General features: G+C 52.1%; 1 protein-coding gene across 4 annotated transcripts in view; it reads left to right on the forward strand.

Moving 5' to 3' along the window:
• Positions 1-23,830, forward strand: part of Adcy3 (adenylate cyclase 3) — a 78,086-nt gene that overhangs the window by 53,254 nt on the left and 1,002 nt on the right. For 3 of the 4 annotated variants that reach the window (XM_032909075.1, XM_032909077.1, XM_032909076.1), the window contains exons 4-21: positions 6,519-6,649; positions 7,114-7,225; positions 7,381-7,508; positions 8,102-8,260; positions 9,567-9,741; positions 11,091-11,216; positions 12,621-12,763; positions 12,892-13,053; positions 15,165-15,252; positions 15,976-16,092; positions 17,781-18,040; positions 18,289-18,354; positions 19,897-19,981; positions 20,651-20,809; positions 21,493-21,639; positions 22,049-22,168; positions 22,818-22,941; positions 23,394-23,518. In XM_032909075.1, the coding sequence (XP_032764966.1) occupies positions 6,519-6,649; positions 7,114-7,225; positions 7,381-7,508; positions 8,102-8,260; positions 9,567-9,741; positions 11,091-11,216; positions 12,621-12,763; positions 12,892-13,053; positions 15,165-15,252; positions 15,976-16,092; positions 17,781-18,040; positions 18,289-18,354; positions 19,897-19,981; positions 20,651-20,809; positions 21,493-21,639; positions 22,049-22,168; positions 22,818-22,941; positions 23,394-23,518 (2,427 nt within the window). The remainder of the gene's footprint in view (positions 1-6,518; positions 6,650-7,113; positions 7,226-7,380; positions 7,509-8,101; positions 8,261-9,566; positions 9,742-11,090; positions 11,217-12,620; positions 12,764-12,891; positions 13,054-15,164; positions 15,253-15,975; positions 16,093-17,780; positions 18,041-18,288; positions 18,355-19,896; positions 19,982-20,650; positions 20,810-21,492; positions 21,640-22,048; positions 22,169-22,817; positions 22,942-23,393; positions 23,519-23,830) is intronic. The other variant, XM_032909078.1, reaches the window with a different exon arrangement.

Raw genomic sequence — 23,830 nt, forward strand, 5'->3', positions numbered from 1 at the left:
ATGCATGTGTTGTCTCTGTGTATTTGTGTGCCTATGCATGCATGTGTATAAATGTGCGTATGTATGCATGTTTGTCTATGTGTATTTATGTGCCTATGCATGTGTTTATATGTGTGTACATGAGTATATGTATATGTATGTGTGTCTGCACATATGGTGTGTGTGTGTGTGTGTGTGTGTGTGTGTGTGTGTGTGTGTGTGTGTGTGTGTTTCTGGGTCAGTGACAGAGCAGGTGATGTGAGCTGCCAGGTCAGACTCTGGAAGCACTGTCCCCAACCACGCACAGATGTCACCAGCACATCCCCGTGAGCACAGGGCTCAGGCTAGACTTAGTTTCCACATTGTCTTAAAGCTATCTGTCTACTACAGAAGCCACTAGCCATATGTAACCGTTTAAGCTGTGATTGACTTCAACTAAAAGTCAGTTCTCCTAGTTGGATTGTTAAACACGAGGGTCTTCTGTAGCCTTGGGTGACTCAACCTTGCCTGGTTTAGGTGATGCTGAGGGCTGAGCCCAGAGCTTTATGCATGTTAGGCAAGTACTCTCCCACCTAAGCCATGTCCCCAGCCCCAGTTTCTCAGTTGTATCGGTCAATATCTGTGTGCTCAGTAGCTGCACATGGCTAGTGGCTACCATATTGGCCAGCACAGATTCAGAGCGTTTCGGTGACTCAGGAAGTTTGCTAGAGCTCTTCTAGAACATGACAGCTTGTCTCCTGGGCCATGTCTCCTCCTCGATGGCTCATTAACTCACTAAGCCTCTGAGGAACACCTACTCCATGCCAGATTGGCTCGGCAAGGATGGCAGGTGCCACACAACTTTGGACGCCGTGGGCTGTCTCCTCAGAGTGCAGTCATCTTGGCCCATGCGCTTTCCTGGTCTCTAGACACCACTTGGGAGCCCAAGCCCGTGACAGGAAGTGGGGCATGGTCAACAATGAAGAGAGCTCTGAGGTCCTGGTCCTTCCCGACCTGATGCTTATCTTCCTGCACCTGCACAGACGAGGGCGACTTAGTCACTGAATGTCTGAGTCTGGGACTAGATCATGCAAGGACAATAGCCTTCAGTTTCCAGATTTTCCACACTGGTCCTCTCCTTGGGGGGAGCTGAGATATTTGGACTTGACCTCACTTCCTGCCTCCCAGAGCCTCCTCTGCCCAGAGGGTTAGACCAGAATGGGCGCTTGGAGGTCTTCCAAATGGCCTAGAAGCTCCAGGAATCTGGGTATTTGGATAAATTGGAAACAGGACCAGGATGTTTTTGGCTAAGTAGTTGCAGGCTTGCTTACAGTGGCAAGTATGTGGGTGGGTAGGTGTATGTTACACAGCACAAGAGGGAGACTTTACCATCTCACAGACACTGTATACTCAACATCCATGCCACCAGGGTCTACACCCCCAGCCCCCATCCCCACTCACACACACACACACACGCATATACACACTCGAACCCACTCACCCATACACTCACACATACACTGACACACACGTTCTCACACACTCACACTCTCTTACACATATACACATTCACATACACAGTATCTCACAATACTCTCTTACACACACAATACACACTTTCTCTTACACACACACTCATACACTAACACACATACACACACAATACGCACACTTACACACATACATGCACACTCACACACTCTCACAATACTCTCTTACTCACATGCATACATACTTTCACACACACTCACACACAGACTCATTCACACTCATATACTCACACACATACTCTCACACATACACACTCACATACTCACACCTGTATACACACTCTCACTCTCTCACACACACACACTTACACACTTTCTCTCACACGCAGTCATACTCACCCATACTCTTATACATACGTCCTCTCTCACACACGCATTCTCTCTCTCACACACTCACACACAGTTCCCCCACCACCTCCTACTCGTGGATTCCTTTGCTGTCAGTGTCTCCTCTCTTGCAAGGCTGTTGCAGACACTTAGCCTCTCACCAGCAGAGTTCATTTATCCAAATCCCTCCTGGCTTCCTTGCTGTAATTAACTCCTGAACGCCTCATCAGAGTGTCAACTCTAACAACCGAGGGCCCCTGGGACAATGCTGGCCTCCTTCCTCCATCTCAGTCCCGAGCCAGCACTCTGAGTCACTGCTGACAAGGACCTGACTGGTTCCTCCTGAGCTGGGTGGGGGCCATGTTGACAGACTTCGCCTCTGCATAGCCGTGTACTGTTTACACATGTGACCCTGGCCCGGGTTAGGAGGCAAGGATCCTGCCTAGGGTACTGTGGCCTTTTCTCTGAGGTACAGGCCTCGCCACCTCCACCCCGTCAGCCCCGTACTTCGAGGTGTGTTTGCACACTGCCTAAGACAAGCCTGGGGGTGCTTCTCCCCCAAACCTGAGGGCTTTTTGCTTTTACCCTGAAGGCCTCCCAGAGTTCAAGTCTTTCTCTCTGCAGACTTTGTCCTTTTTCCCATACAGTTTCAGGCCTTTGACTTGTCCGTACCTGTAGCCATTAGGGCAGAGCTGACCTGCTCTCTTTTCAGAGAGAGTGGTACAGTCTCAGTGCCCCAGACCTTGCTCTCTGGCTCTTAGGCTTTGGTTAGTCCACCACCCTTGGGCCAGCCTCCTACCTCCAGCTTAACACCCACAATCCTTCTTACCAGGCTTCAGGAATCCCACCCCCGAGGCTAACACATTCTTTGTACTGTGACAAAAAATACTCTCCTTTCTCAGAAGGCATCTGCTCCTTTATCAGCCTTCGCCCAAGGCTCCCAACGTGAGTCCTCTCCACACAGCACCTTTGCTCAGACGTGAGGGGGCTCTGTGATCCCTGCAAATCCCTCACCTGACTTTCCAGCTGCCTCTCAGCCCCCGGAGATGCCCTGCTCAAGCTCCCTAACTTCCTGCTCACTTCCTGAGGGAAGCCTGAGTGTGCTATCCTCCTGCAGCAGGAGGTGTGTGTGCGGGGTGGGGGATGTTGGGGGAAGTTAGGGAGAGGAGAGACTGTCTAAAAGTACAGGCACAAGGGGCACATTTCAGTGGCCACGCATGCAGTGAAGTCCTTCAGATCTACCAGCATGGCAGATGTCAGCCCCCCCCCTTATTATTGTGGCTCTTCTGTTCCTCCCCAGTTGGTTTGGGGACTTAGATGGGTAATATAACATTCATGCTCACTTTACGGCACCCTGTCCATTTCACCAGATCACCATGGGTAAAATCTATATTAACCACAGTCCTTGTGACATAACTAACTTTTCTGTGACTCTTGAAAAGTTTTCTCTCTGAAAGGTTTCATACTTTGAACAGTGGAAAGAGCTTACAAGGGGTCCCATTGTATCGTTGAAAGGCTAAACCCAGAAGTGCTTGCCCAAGGTGAGAGGCCTTGGTAGCCTGATCCCTTGAAGCATGACCCCCGACCTGCTGTGCCCCCCCCATCCCTCTGCCTGCCTATCTTCCTGAGATCATGTCTCATGTAACCCAGACTGACCTCAGACTGGCCTTGTACTCCTGACCATCCTGTTTCTGCCTTTCTAGTGCTGGGATTACAGGCTTTTATGGAGAGGGGGTTGGGGAGGTGCAGGGAGGAAACTAATGGCCTCCACAGACAAGGGATTTCTGAGACTTTTTGTGGTTTAGCCTCCAGAGTCACCCTCATCTTGTAGTCATGCTGAGACTTGAGGGTCCAGACCCAGCTAGGGAGGAGGCAGTGTTTAAAGGGGGGTCAGGATGTGACCAGGGACGTACAACTCTTCCCAGGGCTGGAGTGATCTCTGGTATCCTCGAGGTCCTAAGGGGGCCCAAAAGGGTTTTGCTGTGTCCCCAGAGCTCTGAGGCAGCGGAAGAGGAGTGGCGTCAGGTAGCTGGGGTTGTAGCTCACAGGCTAGCAAGATCAACTCGGGGCTCGACCTTCCTAAACCTGAGTTCTGTGTATGTGCTTACACACGGAACACACTGCCCCCACTCTGAGCCTCTGTCACTTAGCACATGTATGCACATTGGTGGTGCGGACACATGTGCACATGTCGAAGGTGGTGGAGTGTCAGGAGAGTTGCGGCGAACAGAGGGACCCTTGTTTGTATATTTTCATTACCCCACCTGCTTGAGAGACCCCACGAAGCCTGGCTGAGGGACAGAAAGGTGTTCTGCTGATACTACGCTATCCAAAGGAGCACAGCCCAGAACTCTGTGACCACCCTGGAAGCTGAGAGGAAGATGGGGCCACACCTTGTTGAGGTCCCAACTCCCTCAGCCATACTTCGCAGTGACACAGGACAGCTAGGATATACCAAGTACGTCCTGGGGGCCGGGCATTGTTCTGAGTGCTTCCAGCTAATGAGCCACTTAGTCCCGACTCACCACCTAGGAAACCAGGCACCAGGGATTTTGGGTGACTTGTGTGATATCACACTGGGAATATAGAGTTACATTCTTCACCCTGCCTGCTCCCACCCCTGTGGGTTTTGGTTGACAAGAGCAATTACATGTTTCCCACTCCAGGTAGGCCGGTGCCTTGAGATGTTCAGTCTAAAGCCCTACACCCACCCCCACCCCTGCCTCCTCTCCACCGCTTTCCGAATTCCCAGCTTCTGCTACTCAGGACTCCAGCTTTCTTTGGGCTGCCCTTGAGGCTAACAGGGCCCTGGCTCTGGCTGTTTGTTTGTTTACTATCAGAGTTCTCTGACTTCACCTCACTGGCAGGGGCTTGGGGACGCCAAGGGCCAGGGTCACCGAGTCTTACTTGCTCTGCTAGGCTGCAGGTCCCTGGGGCACTCTGCTGCTTCTTGGGCTCCGGTGGAGCTAGGGCAGGGCGCACTGGGGTTATTTATGTGGCTTCTCATTCCCATGCTGTAATGATGCCATCTCGAGGTTCTTAACACTGGACAAGGGCAAGCAGTAAGATTTGTGTACGAAGCACTTCGGGCTAGAGCTGGGCACCAGCCATCCTGGAACTAGGTGACTCATGAGACTCAGGCAGTGGTGACCGAGCTCCTGACACCCCCAGCTTCTCAGTAGCTGAGCTCGAGGTGTCCTCTGGCTTGGTCACAAGGATTCTGTCACCCAGGGTGCTCAACCTATAGCTTTATCACATCGCTACTCTTTTCTGCAGCCCCGCCCCCTTCTCTCCTTGCCAAGGGTTCTCTTGCCCTTTGACCTTCACAGTTTCCATCCTGTTAAACCTTCACCAACCACCATCATCCCTTTCTTCCCCCTGCGGATGATGGAGACCACATTTTTGCTTTCTTCTAATTCCTGCCCTGCACCCCTGGGGGGTCCTGTGTCCTCCTCCCCCAGCCGTACCTCATTACGATACTGTCTGCTGTAGCTCCTTCTTTCCCTTCCACCCAATCTGACCCATGTGCTACCGTGATTTCCAGAGCTTCTGGTGTGGCCTCTAGGCCTCTCCTCAGCGCTGACTGCAGGGTGTTCCCTCATGAAGGCCCTGTGGGCCTCCACAGCCTAGGCACGTGTATGGCCACGCTCCCGACTTTCCCTCACATCTGGTTTTCCTCCACGGTTCCATATTTTGAGCACTGGCGCCATCCCCTCAGATGTCCAAGCCACAGATTTTTTTTTTTTCTGGAAAGAGTTAGAGTGCAAATATTTCTGGCTTCGCCAGCCATATGGTCTTTGTCATAACTGCTCAATGCTTGTTGGCGTGTGAAAACAGTCAGAAACAATGTGTAAACAAGCGGGCCCGGCTGGGTGCCAATAAAACTTTATGAAAGCAGACAGCAAACACGTTTGGCCCAGAGGCCAGCATGCCGACTCTTGATCTCCACCTAGTTAGGACTTGAACAGCATTTCTGTTTCTACTGTCACCAAGATACTTTCAGGCCTTTGAGCCGTAGAGGACTTTCCTTGAGTGTCTGCCTTGGATACGTGGCTCGCTCTCTCAGAAAGGCCTTTGTTTACCTACCTTTGAGACTCCGCGCTGGCTCACGTGGTGGGTTTGACCCCTTCCCCACGTGGTACTCTCCTCCCTACTTTGGTGGTCTCCACCGTCTCCCTGCTCAGCAAGCTGCCTCCATTTTCACAAGGGAGGTCCACAGTGTTGCACTGCACTGCAATTCTGACCTGTGTCCTTAGGAGGCGCTAGGCTTATGTAGAATTCTTGCCGGCTCTGGGATTCCCGTATGTATGTGTCATAGGACTTCAGTCAGGTTGAGTCTGAATTGGTGATTGCTCTGTGAAGGTGCTGTGGGAGGCATGAGAAGTACTCAGCAGTGAGGGACAGGTATCGTGGAGAACATGAGAGGGGCCACACTTCTCATAGAAAGAGGAGCAAGTTGGGCCAATGGCTGTCAGTTGATATGCAGGCTGCCGTGTCCGGGGAAGGAACCACCCAGCCTGGCCTTTGTCTGCTGCCATACGGGCACTGGAGCCTCGGTGCAAAGCTGTGTAGTTCCTGACTGACATCCCTCACCAGGATCAGGGGTTTCTTTCCTGAAGTGTCTGAACTTGGCTTATAGGAGGAGTGCGCCATTTCCCGCCAACCCTGTGCTTCTCCTCACAGGAAAACCTTATGCTTTCCATCCTGCCAAAGCATGTGGCTGACGAGATGTTGAAGGACATGAAGAAAGATGAGAGTCAGAAGGACCAGCAGCAGTTCAACACCATGTACATGTACCGCCATGAGAATGTCAGGTGTGATGGCGGAGGGACCCTGGGCCCTGACAGCAGGATGGCCAGGGAGGCACACTGCTCCATGGGATCTATTGAGTAATGGGGGGCCTGGTTTTCCCAAGGACTAGAGGCAAGGCCACCCCACAATGTGCACCTCGGTTCCCCTGAACCACTGGGAGGAGTCATTGCAGTAGACGGCAGGGTGCAAATGTGCATCACCTGCCTGGGCTTACCGGCAGCTGAATAAATATCACCCAGAGAAGGGCTCCTGGCAGCCACCTAGCCCTCTGAGGCTAAGGGTGGGAGGGAGTCAGAAGGGGTGGGGTAGTGGTCAGTAGGCAGGACCTTTGCAGAAGATAAGCTTCAGAGTCCAAGCCGTGTCAGGACCTCACTGCGTCAGGGTTGGGTAAGACTGTTCCCTGTTGACGCGATTGGTGGCGAGCTGCTGCCTGGAGTCTCACTGCCTATGCCCTCTCCTCCTGCAGCATCCTGTTTGCAGATATTGTGGGCTTTACCCAGCTGTCCTCTGCTTGCAGTGCCCAGGAGCTCGTGAAACTACTCAACGAGCTCTTTGCCCGCTTTGACAAGCTGGCGGCCGTAAGTCCCAAACGTGCCCACTCCTGCTACTGTGGTCCGCAACCCTCTGCCCTGTCTCTGGCTCCCAAGCTTTCCCTACCTGGCCTTCCTCCACCTGCTGTGCCTTTCCTCCATGGCCAGGGGCCAGGAGCATTGCCCACGCTCTGCCCTTTCAGAAATACCACCAGCTGAGGATCAAGATCCTAGGCGACTGTTACTACTGCATCTGCGGCCTGCCTGACTACCGGGAGGACCATGCCGTGTGCTCTATCCTGATGGGGCTTGCCATGGTAGAGGCCATCTCGTAAGTGGGTCCCTCTGGGGGGGGGGTGGACTGGCCAAATGTCTAGCACCATGGCTGATCTACTTGAGGCACGGAATGAGGTTCAGTTCTGGTCCTGAAATCCAGATGTGGCTTCCTCACAGCTAAGGGAAACAACAAAACTCCTCAGTCTCAGGTCTGGCTAGGGGAAGGGAAGCCCATGAGCTGGAGGTTTAGGGTGGGGTGGGGTGAGAGGGCCAGGATGCCAGCATGGATTCTGTAACAGAAATTCACAATGCTGAGAGAACATGGAAGCCAGCACGCACTTTAGCTGTGTCCACAGCGTGTAGAACACACCAGACACACACTCAGTGAAGCATTAACTTTATGAATGAACGAGGGATGGAAGAAATAGGAGGTTCTCTTGCGGAACCGTGTTCCCCATGCTTGTCCTCACTGAACCTGGGCCCTGGCCTCCATTAACCCCAGTGCAAGCCACTTAGCTCAGGCAGAAAGCCAGAGGGGACATGCTAGGTCCTCTCAGTCTGGAGGAGGATTCCGCCTGTGAGGGTAAAGGCTGCGGGGCACCTCACAATGCCATGCCTGACCCAGCACCACCACTCTGTGCCTGGCAGGTACGTGCGGGAGAAGACCAAGACCGGAGTGGACATGCGTGTGGGGGTGCACACAGGCACTGTGCTAGGTGGCGTCCTGGGCCAGAAGCGCTGGCAGTATGATGTATGGTCTACCGATGTCACTGTGGCAAACAAGATGGAGGCTGGTGGCATCCCAGGGTGAGTACTCGTTCCAAGGGGGTAGATATAAGGGCCAAGGGAGTGGGGATCATCTCATCCACTCTCAGGGCTGTGGCCCTAATGAGGGACAAGGGGGTCCAAAAATCTCATTCCTCCCATGTTGTAGCTTTATTCTTGTTCCTATATTTAACACTGCCCAAAAACAACCTGTGGAAGAAAGGATTTATTTGGCTTATACTTCCAGTTTATCATTAAAGGGGAAGTCAGAGAAGGAACAGAGGCAGAAACCATGGAAGTTTACTAGCTCAATCTCTTCCTCCCTGGCAGCTAGTTTTCTTGTACAATTCAGAGCCTAGGAATGGTGCCGCCCACAGTGGGCTGGAAGTTGGCATCTGCCATGTCTCTGTAAAAGGAGACAGGTTTCGGATGCTGTAGGAGGTAGACAGAGATTCATGGAAGCTGGCTTCCAAGCCCAGGCCCTTGGATCATTAGTCAAGATAATTTCTTTCAGACATGGTTATAGGTCAATATGATCTGGGCAGTTCCTCAGTTAAAATTCCTTATTCCCGGGTGACTCTAGGTGGTGTGGAGTTGACCAAAAAACAAACAAAACTTAAGCAGCACACCTGCATACCCAGCTGTCTGGGAGACTGCCCTCAGGTGCCTGTCTCTGGGCAGGATGCAGGAGGCCTGGCCTACCTTTCCTGCCTTTGGGGCCTTATTAGAGGCAGTTCCTGTTCTCTCCTTAGTGACTCTGAGGCTTCTAGTCCCCTTGGTATGAGGGGAGACAAGGTAGAGAGAATCTAATTCTTGATGTCAGCACTCAGAGCTGATATTCAAATTTGGTATCTCATTTGATACCTAAAGGATTTATTTCTATTATTTTCACATATGTGTAGGCATATGTATCTGTATGTGGGTGTGCATGCATGTTGTGTGGTACCTGCAGAGACCAGAGGCATCGGATCCTCTGGAGTTGAAGTTATAGATAGTTGTGAACTGCCAGATGCCGGTACTGGGAACCAAACCCAGGTCCTCTGGAAGAGTAGAAAGTGCTCTTAACCACTGAGCCATCTCTTTAGCCACTCATCTGATACTCTTAAAAATCAGGAAGGAAAATTTCGTTTCTGTTCTAAGAATTCGACAGCCTCTGGGACGGAAGCTCAGAGCACTGGGCACCACATTGACCATACAATTAGCCAACTGCAGGTCTGCTCCCCTGGTCCCTACCGCACATGCTCTGGAGTCATTCATCCCAGCAGCAGTGCTTGTGTGCCACCGTCTGTCTCTGGGGCAGGCAAGGGCTACCTCCAGAGCATGCGCAGAGCCTCTCTCTGTGCTGCAGGCGCGTGCACATTTCCCAGAGCACCATGGACTGCCTGAAAGGGGAGTTCGATGTCGAACCTGGTGATGGGGGCAGTCGCTGCGACTACCTAGATGAGAAGGGCATCGAAACCTACCTCATCATTGCCTCCAAGCCAGAGGTGAAGAAGACAGCTCAAAATGGCCTCAACGGCTCGGTGAGTCCTCTGTCCAACTCTAAGCGCAGCGAGGAGGAAAGAAGGGGATTTAGAAAAGAGCAGTTAGGTGCGGTGTGGTGGCGAGCTCCTGAAAGTCTAGCACACGGGAGGCTGAGGCAGGACGCCAAAGCCTGCCTAGGCCACACAGCAAGTTCAGGAACTTCTTAGGGTTATATAAGCAAGTTCAAGGCCAGCCTGGGCTGTGTAGCAGCATCCTGTGACAAAAAATACATTACGTTAATAGAGCGGTCGTAGAAGGCTGGCTGGTGGTTGACACAACAAGAAGAGAACAGCATGAGAAATGCTTGAGTCCCATGCACTCAGTCTGGCGGTAGCTTCTTTCTGAAACCAGGTCTGGGGGACAACGGTGTCATGTGTGGCAAGCTGGAGTTCACATGACTAGTATGTCCTGAGACAGCAGCCAGAAGGGAGAGGCCACCACAAGTCTGGAAGTGGCTAAAGCTACAGTAGTGTTATGTGCACCAAGGGAGGGAGATGCAGTGAGCAGGGGCTGCAGTGGGGAGCCAGAGCCAAGGAAGGGTTTCCAGCGGAAATGAGAAGGAACAGAACAAACGCAGTCCAGCCGTCCCCTGCCCCGGGCCTGGTCCCTGCACAGTGTCTGCCACAACCCCCCCCTGCTTACTCTGCTCCAGTAATGCTGGCCTCTTGGCTGTCACTTGCATCCTCAGGGCACAGCCTACTGCTAGCTGTTCATTTTCCCTGTAATTCCCTTTCCTTTTTGATGTCCCTTCACATCTGTTCTGAAGTGCTGTCTTCACAGAGACACCCTCCTCCGATGACCCTCTTTATGACCGGATTCCCCCCAGCAACCCCCACGCCCTCTTTCTCCATCCCATTTTCTCATGACTGCCTTTTCTTCCTTTACCTATTTTGCTATTGTCTGCCCTTCCTCTTGAGAATGTGGGTTAGGAGAAGTCAGGGCTCAACAGACACTTAGGAACTGGGCGAGCAAACTGTTTCCCTTGACAGAGTCTGGCTCGGGCCACCAAGGGCAAACACTGACCTGAGGTTTGCAGCGGTTACTCACTTGACAAGGCCCCCACCCAAGAGACCTCAGGGCACTGCGTGGAGTCGGTGTCTTAGCAATAGGAGTTGGAGCAACTGGGTCCTCTCTCTGTTTCAAAAACTATTCCTAGTAGCAGTAGCTACTAGAAATGACAGGATTTAAAACATGGACATTATAGAGGACAAACTGATGAAATTTCTATGTCAGCAAGACTTCCATAAATGTAGAAGGAAGTTTCTAGAACAACAGTAGAACAGTCACAGGCTGGGGCAGTGAGGAGGTTATGGTTCACGGCCCTGAGGAGCACTCTTTTCTGTGGCAGGCCCTGCCAAACGGAGCACCGGCATCCAAGCCCAGCTCCCCTGCCCTTATTGAGACCAAGGAGCCCAATGGGAGTGCCCATGCCAGCGGCTCCACGTCAGAGGAGGCCGAAGAACAGGAGGCCCAGGTGGGTGTGGAGTCCGCAGGGATGGGGACGTGGGGACGGATAGGCTGCTGCAGCGGGGGCCCAGGCTGTGAGGATGCAGTTACAGGGGAGAAGGGAGGATAAGGTCCCCAGAGGCACTCCCCTGAAGCGTCTTCTCGCTGGGGTGGCCCAGGCGTGTAGGCTCATGCTCTGTGAGGATTCCAGGATGGGAGCTTATTTGGGAGTGAGAGTTTGTATCAAGGCACGCCCTTCTCATAAACCCATGAGTTTTATGCATCGAAGACCTGGAAGTAAGGGCTGCCATGTTGCCCCAAAGGATGAGGAGACAACCCAGAACTTCCCTTTACTAAGAAACTTGTTGAATGTGCTCACTGATGAAGGCGACATCTGCCTTAAAGTCCCTGTGGCTGGAAGCTGGCATCTGCCATGTCTCTGTGAAAGGAGACAGGTTTCGGATGCTGTAGGAGGTAGACAGAGATTCATGGAAGCTGGCTTTTCTTTGCGCATCCATCCGGCTGCTTCTCTTGAGAATAATTTTCTTGGGGCTGGAGAGATGGCTCAGTGGTTTTGAGCACTGACTGCTCTTCCATTGGACGTGGGTTCAAATCCCAGCACCCACAGGACAGCTCACACCTGTCCGTAGCTCCAGTTCAGAAGCTTCTGACACCTCACACAGACATACATGCAGGCAAAACACCAATGCACATAAAATAAAAGCAAAGAGATTTTTGTTTTTGATAGGAAGTGGACTCATAAACTATGTAGCTTGGCTCGGACGTAGCTCTAGAGGCCCGTGAGTCTTCAGCCCTACCCGTTAGTGGGTGTCGTACACATCTAGCTCACACTCCATGAAAGAGGCTCCTGGTGCCAGAGTAGGCCACCCACAGTGTGTTACGGGAGGAAAAAATGGCCTGGGACCAAGCAGCCAGCCAGAAGGCTGAGCCTCAAACCAGGAATCTCAGCTCTGCCTTCAAATGCCCTTCAGACTTGCACAGCCTTGATGGGTCTGAGCAGTCGCCCCTTGGGCTGATGGCTGTAGGACTTCCGTTTTGGACCTGCTACTTCTCTTTCTGATGGGGCGTAAAGTGGTGGTGGATGCCCGCTCTGCCAGCCCTTTCTCATTAGACCACTAGCGACTGATAATCTTGAGCCCTGGGACTGGGATTACAGGATCCCAAGGTCATCGCATGTAAGGCTTCCTGTGAGAAGAGGGGCGACAGGCCCATCCGAGACCGGTTCCCCAAGGCACCTGCATCAGTGGACAGCTCCCATAGAGCTTCCCAGGGAGACAGTGGCCGGGTGGAACCAGGGAAAGGGTTTGGTCCTCAGGAGTGTGATCCTTCCTTCCCCCCCTCCACTAGTCTTCCCCACACCCGACCCCACCTGTCCCATCTGCCCCACTGACTCTGCCTCCCTGGCTTACAGGCTGACAACCCCTCGTTCCCCAACCCCCGCCGCAGGCTGCGCCTCCAGGACCTGGCAGACCGTGTGGTGGACGCCTCTGAGGACGAGCACGAACTGAACCAGCTTCTTAACGAGGCCCTGCTGGAGCGGGAGTCCGCCCAGGTGTAAGTGGCTCCTGCTGAGGCCCCAGCTGCCAACCCTCACTGGCCCTTACTCAGTGCAGGGAACAGTATCCGTCCCAGCAATCATGGTAGGCGTGTCATGTGGGTCACAGGGCTTGTTTCCGTGGCAGGGTAAAGAAGAGAAACACGTTCCTCCTAACGATGAGGTTCATGGACCCAGAGATGGAAACACGATACTCCGTGGAGAAGGAGAAGCAGAGTGGGGCTGCCTTCAGCTGTTCCTGTGTGGTCCTTTTCTGCACGGCCATGGTGGAGATACTTATCGACCCCTGGTGAGGAGGTACAGGGTGGGGCTGACAGGCCAGGAGAAGGGGGATCAGGGAATGGGCGGCAGCAGTGTAAGGGGCAGGGGCCTCTGGCCTTGTTTGGGTTCCTGGTTGCTTTCCCTGACCCCCACCTGGATTCCACGGCAACGTCAACCCCGGAACGAGATCTCAGCCGGGGCAGGAAGGCTGGTGACAGGCCCATCCAAGAGGATGGAGACATGGTTAGATGGCTGCTACAGAGGTTCTAGGGAGAAGAGTAGGGATGTCACCAAATCTTTAGTCAGAGTCATGTTGACTCTTGGCTCATCTTTGTAAATCTAGATTCTAGGCTCTAGACACAAACTGACGTCAGTGGCATTTCCTCTGGGGTAAGACACGGTATTCCAGAGTCAGCTCAGGTGTGGAAGTCCTACCTGAAGGTTAATTATCACCTTCCTGGCCTCAAGGGACAAGTGGGCATCCCCCCGATGCACGAGTCTTCCATGCACAGATCCTGGAGCCCTGCTTGGGTTAGCTGGTACCCTTGGTACCTGGCTGCCATCTGAGGTTCTGTAGGCAGGACAGTGGCAGGTCCCCGAAGGCACCATGAGTGCCCGCTTGTTCATCTGCCAAGTAAGGACACCCGCCCTGCATGACTCTCAAGACTGTTGTGAAATTAGAGCCGTTCAGTTTATAAACGCTGAGTTGGGTCTGGGGACGTAGCAGTTCTTGTGAAGCTTATCTCATGGGGAATGGGGCGGTGATGGGGGAAGGCATGAACAGGTAAACAGGAAAGTCTGTGTGTGGTGGTGATGAATGTGGGTAAAGAGAAGAAGGGTAAAAGGGGGTCTGGCAGGTTCGTAGGCTTCTGTAGGATGGTCAGAGCAGGGCTTGCCGACAAGGTGGTATTTTACAGTACTGAAGGGCTGGGAGTGAGTCTAGGGATGCTCGTCTCAGGCAGGCATGGAGGCCGCAGTGGGCCAAGCCTTTCAAGGCATAGTGAGGGGACAGTGCTGGGAGCTGGGGTGGTATGGACAGTGACAGGAGTCAGGGTAGGGAGCCGGGCACAGTTCATGCTTTTGGGTGCAGAGGCTGGCAGAAAGATTCAAGGTGGGTACAGATTTGAGAAGGGAACCCTCTGAGTGCGTCAGAACAGGTTAGCGTGCAGGAGTGGAAGCTGAGGCCAGGCAGGGTTACAGAAGGTGAGGATGAGGGGCTGCACTCGAGTTTTATTGATGGCTGGATGGCTGGATTTTGAAGACCGTGATGGCACGAGTCACTGGCTGGTTTGCTATGGGGTATGAAAGGGCAGAGTCAAGGACATCCCCAGAGCCTCTTCATTTGAGCAAAGGGCATTAGCCACGTAGAGAATACAGGAGAGGGAGCCTTAGAGCAGGAGAGGTCCAGAGTGAGCTGCCCGTGTGGCGCTGCCCATGAGGCAGCTGAGTTAGTCTGGGGCTCAGGGCGAGGCTGAGCGCCACCCACACAGTGCACGCTCAGGAGCGTGAGGCTCACTGAGATCACGAAGGGGGAGTGAGTGGGAAGGGAAGCCCTTAAGGCCTGTATGTGGTGACAAAACCAGACACCAAAAAGATCCCCTAAACCAAGTGAGATGTAAGAGGTGACCCCGAGTTTGATACTAGATTGGCAACCTAAGCTTCTGGGGTCCCTTGGCAACAGTATTCTCCGTGGAGGGATGAGATATGAGGAGGATCTGGAGCAGACGGATTTCCCAGAGCGGAGGGAAGAAGTGGATGTGGAAAACCTCATTCCGTGTGCAGTGTTCGGTCAGAGGTCACACTTCCCCAGCTCTCGGCACTTCAGAGTTCTGCTCTGTACTGTTCTCACCCCAGCTACAGGGCTGCTGCTCGTTCCTAAGAACCCTTTCCCAGGCTATTACTGGGCTATTTTCAGGGCATCTGTGACCCTCCTCACCTCTGGAAAAGTCCCAGCGGACACTTAGCAGCTCGAGGGTGGCATTCCCAGGCCCTTTGTTGGCATTCCTCTCTGCCAGGGCCTGCCATTCTTGTTCTGCTAAGACAATAACAGCAGTTCCCTGGTGTCAAAGAGAAGCTGCCAGTCATAAGCTTATGCTCAGCTGACCGCTGTACTACCCAGTCCCCTTCTCTCTGCCATAGGTTGATGACAAACTACGTGACCTTCGTGGTTGGAGAGGTTCTGCTCTTGATCCTGACCATCTGTTCGATGGCTGCCATCTTCCCCAGGGTAAGAGGCACTCCCCAGTTGAGCCTGGAACCTTCTAGTCCCTAGAGTAGTACTCTGTGTAAATGATAGGAGTTGGGCTTCTGGTCAAGTCCTAATAGACTTGTCTGTGGGGGTCATTTAGGCATCCATCCATCCATCCATCCATCCATCCATCCATCCATCCATCCTCCTCCTCCATTCATCCCTTATGTGACGTGGTATCTTGTGGACCATGACTAAACATATATAAGTCAATAAAGCACAATCCAACTGGAAGATGGGTTGACTTCAACTGTGTGAAAGACCTTAGAAGTCAGCTTGAGAGTTCTGTGAGCACTCGTGTGCCAGGAAGTTTTTGATCAGAACGACAAGGGGAAAGCAGCCTTAGAAAATCAGTCTAACAGCGTCTAACAGGCCACTTGCCAGGTGACCTGGTGTACTGATGCAGAAAAGGAAGAGGGAGGCAGCTAGGCAGATGGCCATCCCTGAACGCTGCTCCTTGCCCTGGCCTCACTTCTGGGGGCTGCCCACATATTCTGGATGTGTCTGCCTAACCAGGAGCTATGACCTGAAGGCCTAGGGCTATACTGCCTCAAGGACTGTCAGTTTTGGGGGCCCATAGGCAAAGCATGGCCTTTTAGGTTTCTAGAACCAGAGCATGGGAACAGCCATGAGCAGTCGTACCTTCAAGACATACAGGTGGAAACTCAACCCCCTTGAAATCACTTTTGTTTATTCCCCTAGGCATTTCCTAAGAAGCTCGTGGCCTTCTCATCTTGGATTGACCGGACCCGCTGGGCCAGGAATACCTGGGCCATGTTAGCCATCTTCATTCTGGTTATGGCCAATGTTGTGGACATGGTGAGCTTTTGCTTCCTCGCTGAAGGGGGGCTAAACCCAGGGGAGAGGGGCTGTACTCTGTCAGCTTGCTAGTCCATTCCTCTGTCAGCATACATTTCAGGCAGATGAATCTGACACAGGACATCCCAGTGAGGTGGAGAGGGTCTTCAGAAAACTTCCAAGGCAGACTGAGTTCTTCGTAGCCCCTTCCCTCCCACCATCCAGTGTCCCCAGTCCTCGGCTAGGTGCACCAACATCTGTGGTTTCACCTGAAGGGATTAAAGTTCAGAAAGGTTTGTTTGTTTGCTTTAGGTCACATAGTAACAGTGAAAAATTGAAGCAGTTTTAGAAGCTGGGAGATAACTCAATTGGTAACCAGCTTGGGACCCAAGTTTCATCCCCAGAATGCATGTGGAAAAGGCCTGGTGTGGTGGTGTATGCTTATAGTCTCGGTGATGGGAGGCAAGACACTAGGGTCTGGGATCACTGGCCAGCCAACTTACTTATTGACTTGTACTGGGCCAGTGGGAGACCTCGTCTCAAAAACAGAAAAGGAAAAACAAAAAGCAGAGGCCCCTGATGGAATGACACAGGACTGTTCTAGCTTCCAAAAGTACATGCATCTTGTATGTGTATACGCACACACCTGAGCTGTCTCCCTCAGTCACAGGTGTACGATACAAGCACTCATGAGCTGTGTTCCTGGAAGCATAGCCAGTGTCGGGATCCACTGGGCTGAGGTGGGCCCGTTTTATCAGGGAGCCCCCCACATTCCTAGGTGGCTGAGCAGGAACACAGCCTCACAGAGCCTAGATCTCTGGGGAGGCCATCTTCTGTTCTGCTCAGTTTGTGGAGAGCTAGGGTTCCAAGAGAGGGCAGCCGGATGCTCTGTGAGGGACAGGGGACAGGAAAGGTCACTGTTCCCACCAGTCGATACATTCTGTTCTAATTTGGGCATACTGAATGTACTCTCCTAAGTCCTCTTAAGAATGTTGTATAACATTCTTGTAATTTAACAACTTAAGCCTAGAGCCTTACTTTGGAAGCACTAGAAGCGGGAAGCTGCAGGGCTGTAACTGGACAGCTACCTGGTCAAGAAGTGAGAGCTCCAGAGTGCAGGACGTCTGTGGGCTGCATGGCGTCCACCATGTAGAATGACGCCCATGATCCCATGAGACATACGAAGTTGATATCCAGGTCCGAGGACCTGGGACGGGTGCACAGGGATCCCGAACATCCTGGCATTGCATGCCAAGTCCTTACCCAAAGCGAGGCGAGCTGCAGGCTATCTACAAAGGCTTAGTTAGCTCGAGGACACGCTTTCTGTTGATGGTGAACAGTATTAGTGCAACCAATGAACAGACTCCACAAGGTAAGGGTGCCTTGTTGGCAGAATAGCTGTCACCCCAGAGATTCTGAATGGCCACACAGCCTCTCTTGCAGTGAGTGTGATGGGAAAAGCATGTTGGACCAGGAGCCAGGAGCTCTGGTTCCAGGGTCTCCTATCACCACTTGCTAACCGTCGGAGGGATTTCTGTAGAGTAGGAGCAGTGACACGGCTCTTGGCAGCAGTCACTAATGTGTAAGCTCACTCTCTGCTAACTTCCCGTCTCTCTGAGGCACCGTGGAGAGAGCTAGCTGATCGTCGTGGTGGCCGAGAAACCCCTCTGACCTTTTACCCCTCTGCTCCCCATTGTCCTGGCCTCCAGCTGAGCTGTCTCCAGTACTACATGGGACCTTACAACGTGACAACCGGGATGGAGCTGGACGGTGGCTGTATGGAGAACCCCAAGTACTACAACTATGTTGCTGTGCTGTCCCTCATCGCCACCATCATGCTGGTGCAGGTCAGCCACATGGTGAAGCTGACGCTCATGCTGCTCGTCACAGGCGCCGTGACCGCCATCAACCTGTATGCCTGGTGTCCTGTCTTTGATGAATACGACCACAAACGCTTTCAGGAAAAGGAGTAAGATGACGCCTGACTGAGGGTGTGCATGGCCTCTTTCCTCTCACGTGCCCCACCCCATCCCTGACTCAGGTTCATTAGAGAAGTAAGGAGTCATGAAAATTCAGGGCTTCTCACAGACACGCACAGCTTGTTGGGAGTGGTCCTTTCCATCTCACCGAGTAGATGTGGGACACCTCAGTGTCTGGCTGGGGTATCAGCCTCTTATGTCCAGCTATGGCCTGAATGTGCTATTATCTTCTCAACAGCTCTCCTATGGTGGCCTTAGAGAAGATGCAGGTCCTTTCCACCCCTGGGCTCAATGGCACTGACAGGTAAGAGTCACTGCACTTCCCCCTTGTCTGCTCCATAGCCCTGGCCAGAGACAGCAACTGTAACACGGTTGCCGGTGTATCAGTTAAAGCAGTTGTGCATTTCTATGGGTTAGCTAGGCAGAGGCTATGCTCCGTGTGGACCTGGCCATCTGGGTTCCTCTTACATCAGAGACAGAGGAGCGGAGAGCAGAAATGTGTGTGCAGAAGAGAGGGCACAGAGGCTGGAGCTGAAAAGACTCAAGTGGGTGGCAGCTGCAGTTAGCAGGCCAGCGGGATACACACAGGCAGGGAGACGAAGAAAGAGGGCTAAGTTGGAATGAAGGTGGTTAGCCCTCCCCTCAGGAGTCCACCTAGATCAGCTTTCCTGGGCTGTCTTCCCCAAGAATATTCCCTAATGTTTGCATACTAAAGTTTCAGATCAGACCCTGAGGTGAGGTTTTTGTTTTTTGAAGACAGTACTAGTAGAGGAAGAGTAGGAGAGTTGAATGTGCCCTTCATAAAATAAGTCTAAATGGCTAGACAGTGGTGGTGCACATCTTTAATTCCAGCACTCGAGAGGTGAATCTCTGTGAGTTCAAGGCTGGCCTGGACTAGAGAGTGAATTTCAGGGGGAAAAAAGTCTTAAATGGATACCAGTGAAGGGCATTTAGACAAGCAAAACAAAACCCAAACACAATTAAAGCCTTAAGAAACCATCACTATACCCCTACCAATTTGGCAAAATTTTCAAGCTGTTATTAAGTTCAATGTAACCTCATACACTCTTGGTGGTGGAATACATTGTTATCACCATTTGGATTTGGTTAGGAATAGACCTGGGTGGGGGAGGGGGGTTGGAGACACACTCATTTGGTAGAAAGCTTGCTTTAGCATGGACAAAGTCTTGGGTTCCCAACACTGCATAAACTAGAAATGGTGGTGTGTACCTACAATGGAAGCAGGAGGTCAATAGTTCAAGGCCAGCCTGAGACACATGAGATCCTATCTCAAACAAAAAAATCTAAAACCCATAGCCCAGAAACTCCACTTCTATACACATCTTAGAAAATTACATACATAAATACAATACATACATACATACATACATACTCACTCCAAGGTAGTTGTGCAAGAATATCTCTAGTATTGTCATCCATAATACAAAGCCCAAATGACACCAGCATAACAGATACAATTGCCTCTTCATGCAGCAGAGTATACAGTGATGACCAAAGTTAGAAAGACACCATAGCAAGACTGTAGCCTGGTCCCACCGCTGGGGAGTCTCTTTCTTCTTCAAAATCAGGATAGCTACAGCTTGGATGTGTCGGGTGCTGCAGCTGAGTCTGAGGAGCAGCCCAATGTGAACGGCCTGCAGCCGGGGAAGTCGGGGCTGCTGCTGATTCCAACTCCAGTAGCCCAGTCACATGCCTCGGAGGGGAGGGCCACCTGGACTGAGGAACTGATGCCAGGGCGGGGGCGGGGGAGCTTCTGAAGGGATAGCTAACAGCACAGCCCTGCTGGAGGGTGGCAAAGGCACACTTCATGCTCTTGTCTATCCAGCAGGCTGCCCCTGGTGCCTTCCAAGTACTCGATGACTGTGATGATGTTCGTCATGATGCTGAGCTTTTACTACTTCTCACGCCACGTGAGTGCCACACCCGCTTCCATGCTAAGGGCCTCCTAGCCAGCAATCTTAGAACTCAGAAGCACAGACACCTTCGAAAAGCAGCTCCTTCACCTGACACGACAGTGGGATGCACAGCTCTGCTGTGTCCTGGGTTCTTCTTCTGCCCTCCTCCGGGATGGGCAGTGTTCCCTAGGCAGGGCTCAAGGCCTCTGCACTCACCCTGGCATGGGCGGTCACTGCCGCACTAGCATTGGAGCCAGAGAGAAAGGGAAAGGCCCTAATGAAGTTCTGTTCAGTAAAGATGAAGTAACCATACAAGGACAGTTAGCTTGGATGCCCCCAAGTGGTTTGCCAGGAAAGTACAGCCTCCCCAAGGCACTTCACAGATGGATCTGCTAGAGATGGGAATGCCTCTTGGTTCTGGCAGAGCCTTCTCTGTCCCCCTACCCCCGGCCCCTGACCCCGGCCCTGCAACTAAGTTCAAAGGCCTCTTGGAGCTCCACTGTATCAAGAGAACCAGGTCCTCAGTACAAATGTGGGATGACATTTTGATTAGGTGACTCCTCTCAGCTCACCTGTCATTTAGCGATCTCCTTCCAGTGTCAGCACACGATACTCAAAACCCCGTTCCAGATCTTTCTATTGGATGGCTTTCGAGCACTCATCTCACCTAACCTGTGCCTGTAGGTGGAGAAACTGGCCCGGACACTGTTCTTGTGGAAGATTGAGGTCCATGACCAGAAAGAACGTGTGTACGAGATGCGCCGATGGAACGAGGCCTTGGTCACCAACATGTTGCCAGAGCATGTTGCACGCCATTTCCTGGGCTCCAAGAAGAGAGATGAGGTAAGAGGATGTCAGGTGGAGCTTATGCTTTCTGCCAAGGAGCACCCGCCATCAAAGGCCTTTTATAACTGGGGTTCAAGTCCAAGTATGGCTGGACCTAACCAGAAACATCAACAAGAGGTAGTCTCAGGGTGTCTTCTACAGAGCCTTGCTGAACCAGAGTGCCCCTTCTCAAACCAAGGTGGTTGGCCATTCCACTGGCCTTCCCCGGAGGCTTCTGTCGCTGGGATGAAGCACCATGACCATAAGCAACTTACTTACACTTCCAGGCAAACAGTCCATCACTGAGGGAAGGCAGGAAGGAACAAATGCAGAGGCCATGGAGGATGCTCCTCATTCTAATCATTCAAAGTTGGGTTCAATAGTTGAGTGAACACATCATGTGTGAGGACAACAGAAGACCCCTTAGTACACCATCCTACCAGGCAGCCATCCCTCGAGAGCTTGGGCCCTGCTCTGCGGGTGGTGTATGTATGTGTATGCATGTGTTCACATAGAGGCTGGAGGATGACACACTAGTGCTTTCCTTTACTGCTTGTCCCCAGTATGTGGAGGGAGTGTCTCTGCAGAACCCAGGGCTGCTAGTCTGACTAGCCGGCTGGCCTCCACCTCAGTGCGCTCAACTCTGGCCCTTATGTTTGTGCAGCAGTGCTGTACCCCAGCCCGGTCCTGCCTCTTTTTAGGAGCTGTACAGCCAGTCTTACGACGAGATTGGAGTCATGTTTGCCTCCTTGCCCAACTTTGCCGACTTCTACACTGAGGAGAGCATCAATAATGGTGGCATCGAGTGTCTACGCTTCCTCAATGAGATCATCTCTGATTTTGACTCTGTGAGTGTCCTCCAATCCGAGCTAGCTCCTTTTATATCACATCCCAAGACAAGTTCTCCACATTTCCCACATGAGTCTTTGACACTAACTGAGCTTCTGCAGACATCCAGAACCCATGAGTCCGAAGGCTAAGGCAGGGTCCTGGGATGGCCCTGGAAAAGTTCGTGTGATTAAGGATCATCTCTCTTACCTCTGACTGGATACTTTTCCTTAGGACTTGGCCACCTAAGGAGACTTAACTTAGTGTTAAGTTATGGTAACTGAGGCTGAGTTTTATGTGCCAAGGTAGCATGGGATGAACAAAGTCACTACAGGAGAGTGTCCCTTAGATGCATTGTTGACCTTGTAAACAGGCAAATTTGATAACAAACTCACTCCTCTTCCTTAGTTCTACTAATTCTGTCCGCAGCTCCTGGACAATCCCAAATTCCGGGTCATCACCAAAATCAAAACCATCGGCAGCACCTATATGGCAGCTTCTGGAGTCACACCAGATGTCAACACCAATGGCTTTACAAGCTCCAGCAAGGTAATTCTGTAACTGACAAAGTAACCCAGTAGCTAGAGAGGCAGCTCTGACCAGAAGAGTAAGAGATGGGCAGCCGTAGCCCATGGGAAACGAGAATCAGATGAAAAGATGATTCTTGTGGGAAGGGCTCATCCCCACAGTGCCACCAGCAGCACCAATGGGCCATGCCCCCAAGGGTTTAGGAACTGTATCAGTTCTGAAGCAGTGGAAACTCCTGGCTGCTGCTGACTGGCCTTTTCACTGAGCTTGGGTAGACCTGTGGAACCTGTTGTGCAATTCCCTGATGGAGATTCACAAGCAAGCATGGATCTCAAACAATCATCTAGTTTTCCTTTACACCGACACTTTCTCAATTAAGGCTATGTAAACCAAGATGAAGGTGCTCACCAAATGCTTACAACCCTGAGGGACCAAGCAAGGACCAGACTCAAACAGAGCAACGAGAGCTCTGCCTTGTGATCAGTCACGTGGCACACAGGTGGCAACTGAGACAGGGCCTCCTTCCCGCCTGCTGGGCCGTCTTTGCCCTAGACAGATGTGTGACTTCTGTCGGCAGTGGTGACATGCTGGCCCTGAAGAGAGAACCCATACTGTCGCAGCTATGCCTTGTTGTTATTCTGACAGTGTTACCGTGCTTCCTTCCGCACAGGAGGAAAAGTCAGACAAGGAGCGCTGGCAGCACCTGGCTGACCTGGCAGACTTTGCACTAGCCATGAAGGACACGCTCACAAACATCAACAACCAGTCATTCAACAACTTCATGCTGCGCATAGGTAACGGCACTGCCATCGCTGGGGCGCTCGGCAGAACAGAGGCTTAAAAGGCAGATGGTAGGGGAGCCAGATGACCTTTAGTTCTGCTCCCTTTGAGGTGACCGCATGTAGAAATCTACAGTGATGAAAGAGTATAAAGACAGACCCATCCCTACTGTTCCCAATGGCGGTTCAGACTCCCTTCTGCATCTGATTCTCCCAAGGTTTATGCCAGCTACACATATGAGGAGTGGCCTCACCACTTCTGGGCAAATTTATAGGAGTTTGAAGTATCAGGAAGGTTACATTGAAGCTGGCCACTACAGTCCTGAGAAACAGCTGTGCAGGAATGTTTAACAAGGAACACAGCCTTGTGGTGGGGGTCAGATGATCGTCTGTGAAAGAGAAATTGGTAGCTTCTGCAAGCTAACACAAGCTTGGCTTGTGGCCGTGCTCCACACTCTCTACCCTAGGCATGAACAAAGGAGGAGTTCTGGCTGGAGTCATTGGAGCCCGGAAGCCACACTATGACATCTGGGGCAACACGGTCAATGTGGCCAGCAGGATGGAATCCACAGGGGTCATGGGCAATATCCAGGTATGTGCAGCACCAGAACAGAGCATGTGTTTGAATGCAGGGAGTGCAACAGAAGCAGAAGCCTGGGTGCTTTGCCATATATTACAGCCCCTGTGGCCCATATATATGTGGGCCTCAGGTCAGTGTTGGCAGTAGGTAACACGTATTGAGGCCTCTAGAGCTTTAACTGGAGGGAGAAAAGGCTTTGGTCCATTCGAAACCTTGGTAGTCTGTTGCTTGAGTGGCCGTCTGTGGTTCTCACCCATGCGGGGCTGGGAGGAAGTACTTCACACTCTATCTATGTAGACTACTATTGAAGCAGCAGCACCTGGA

The sequence above is a fragment of the Rattus rattus genome, chromosome 7, assembly GCF_011064425.1.
Source record: "Rattus rattus isolate New Zealand chromosome 7, Rrattus_CSIRO_v1, whole genome shotgun sequence".
Lineage (NCBI taxonomy): Eukaryota > Metazoa > Chordata > Mammalia > Rodentia > Muridae > Rattus > Rattus rattus.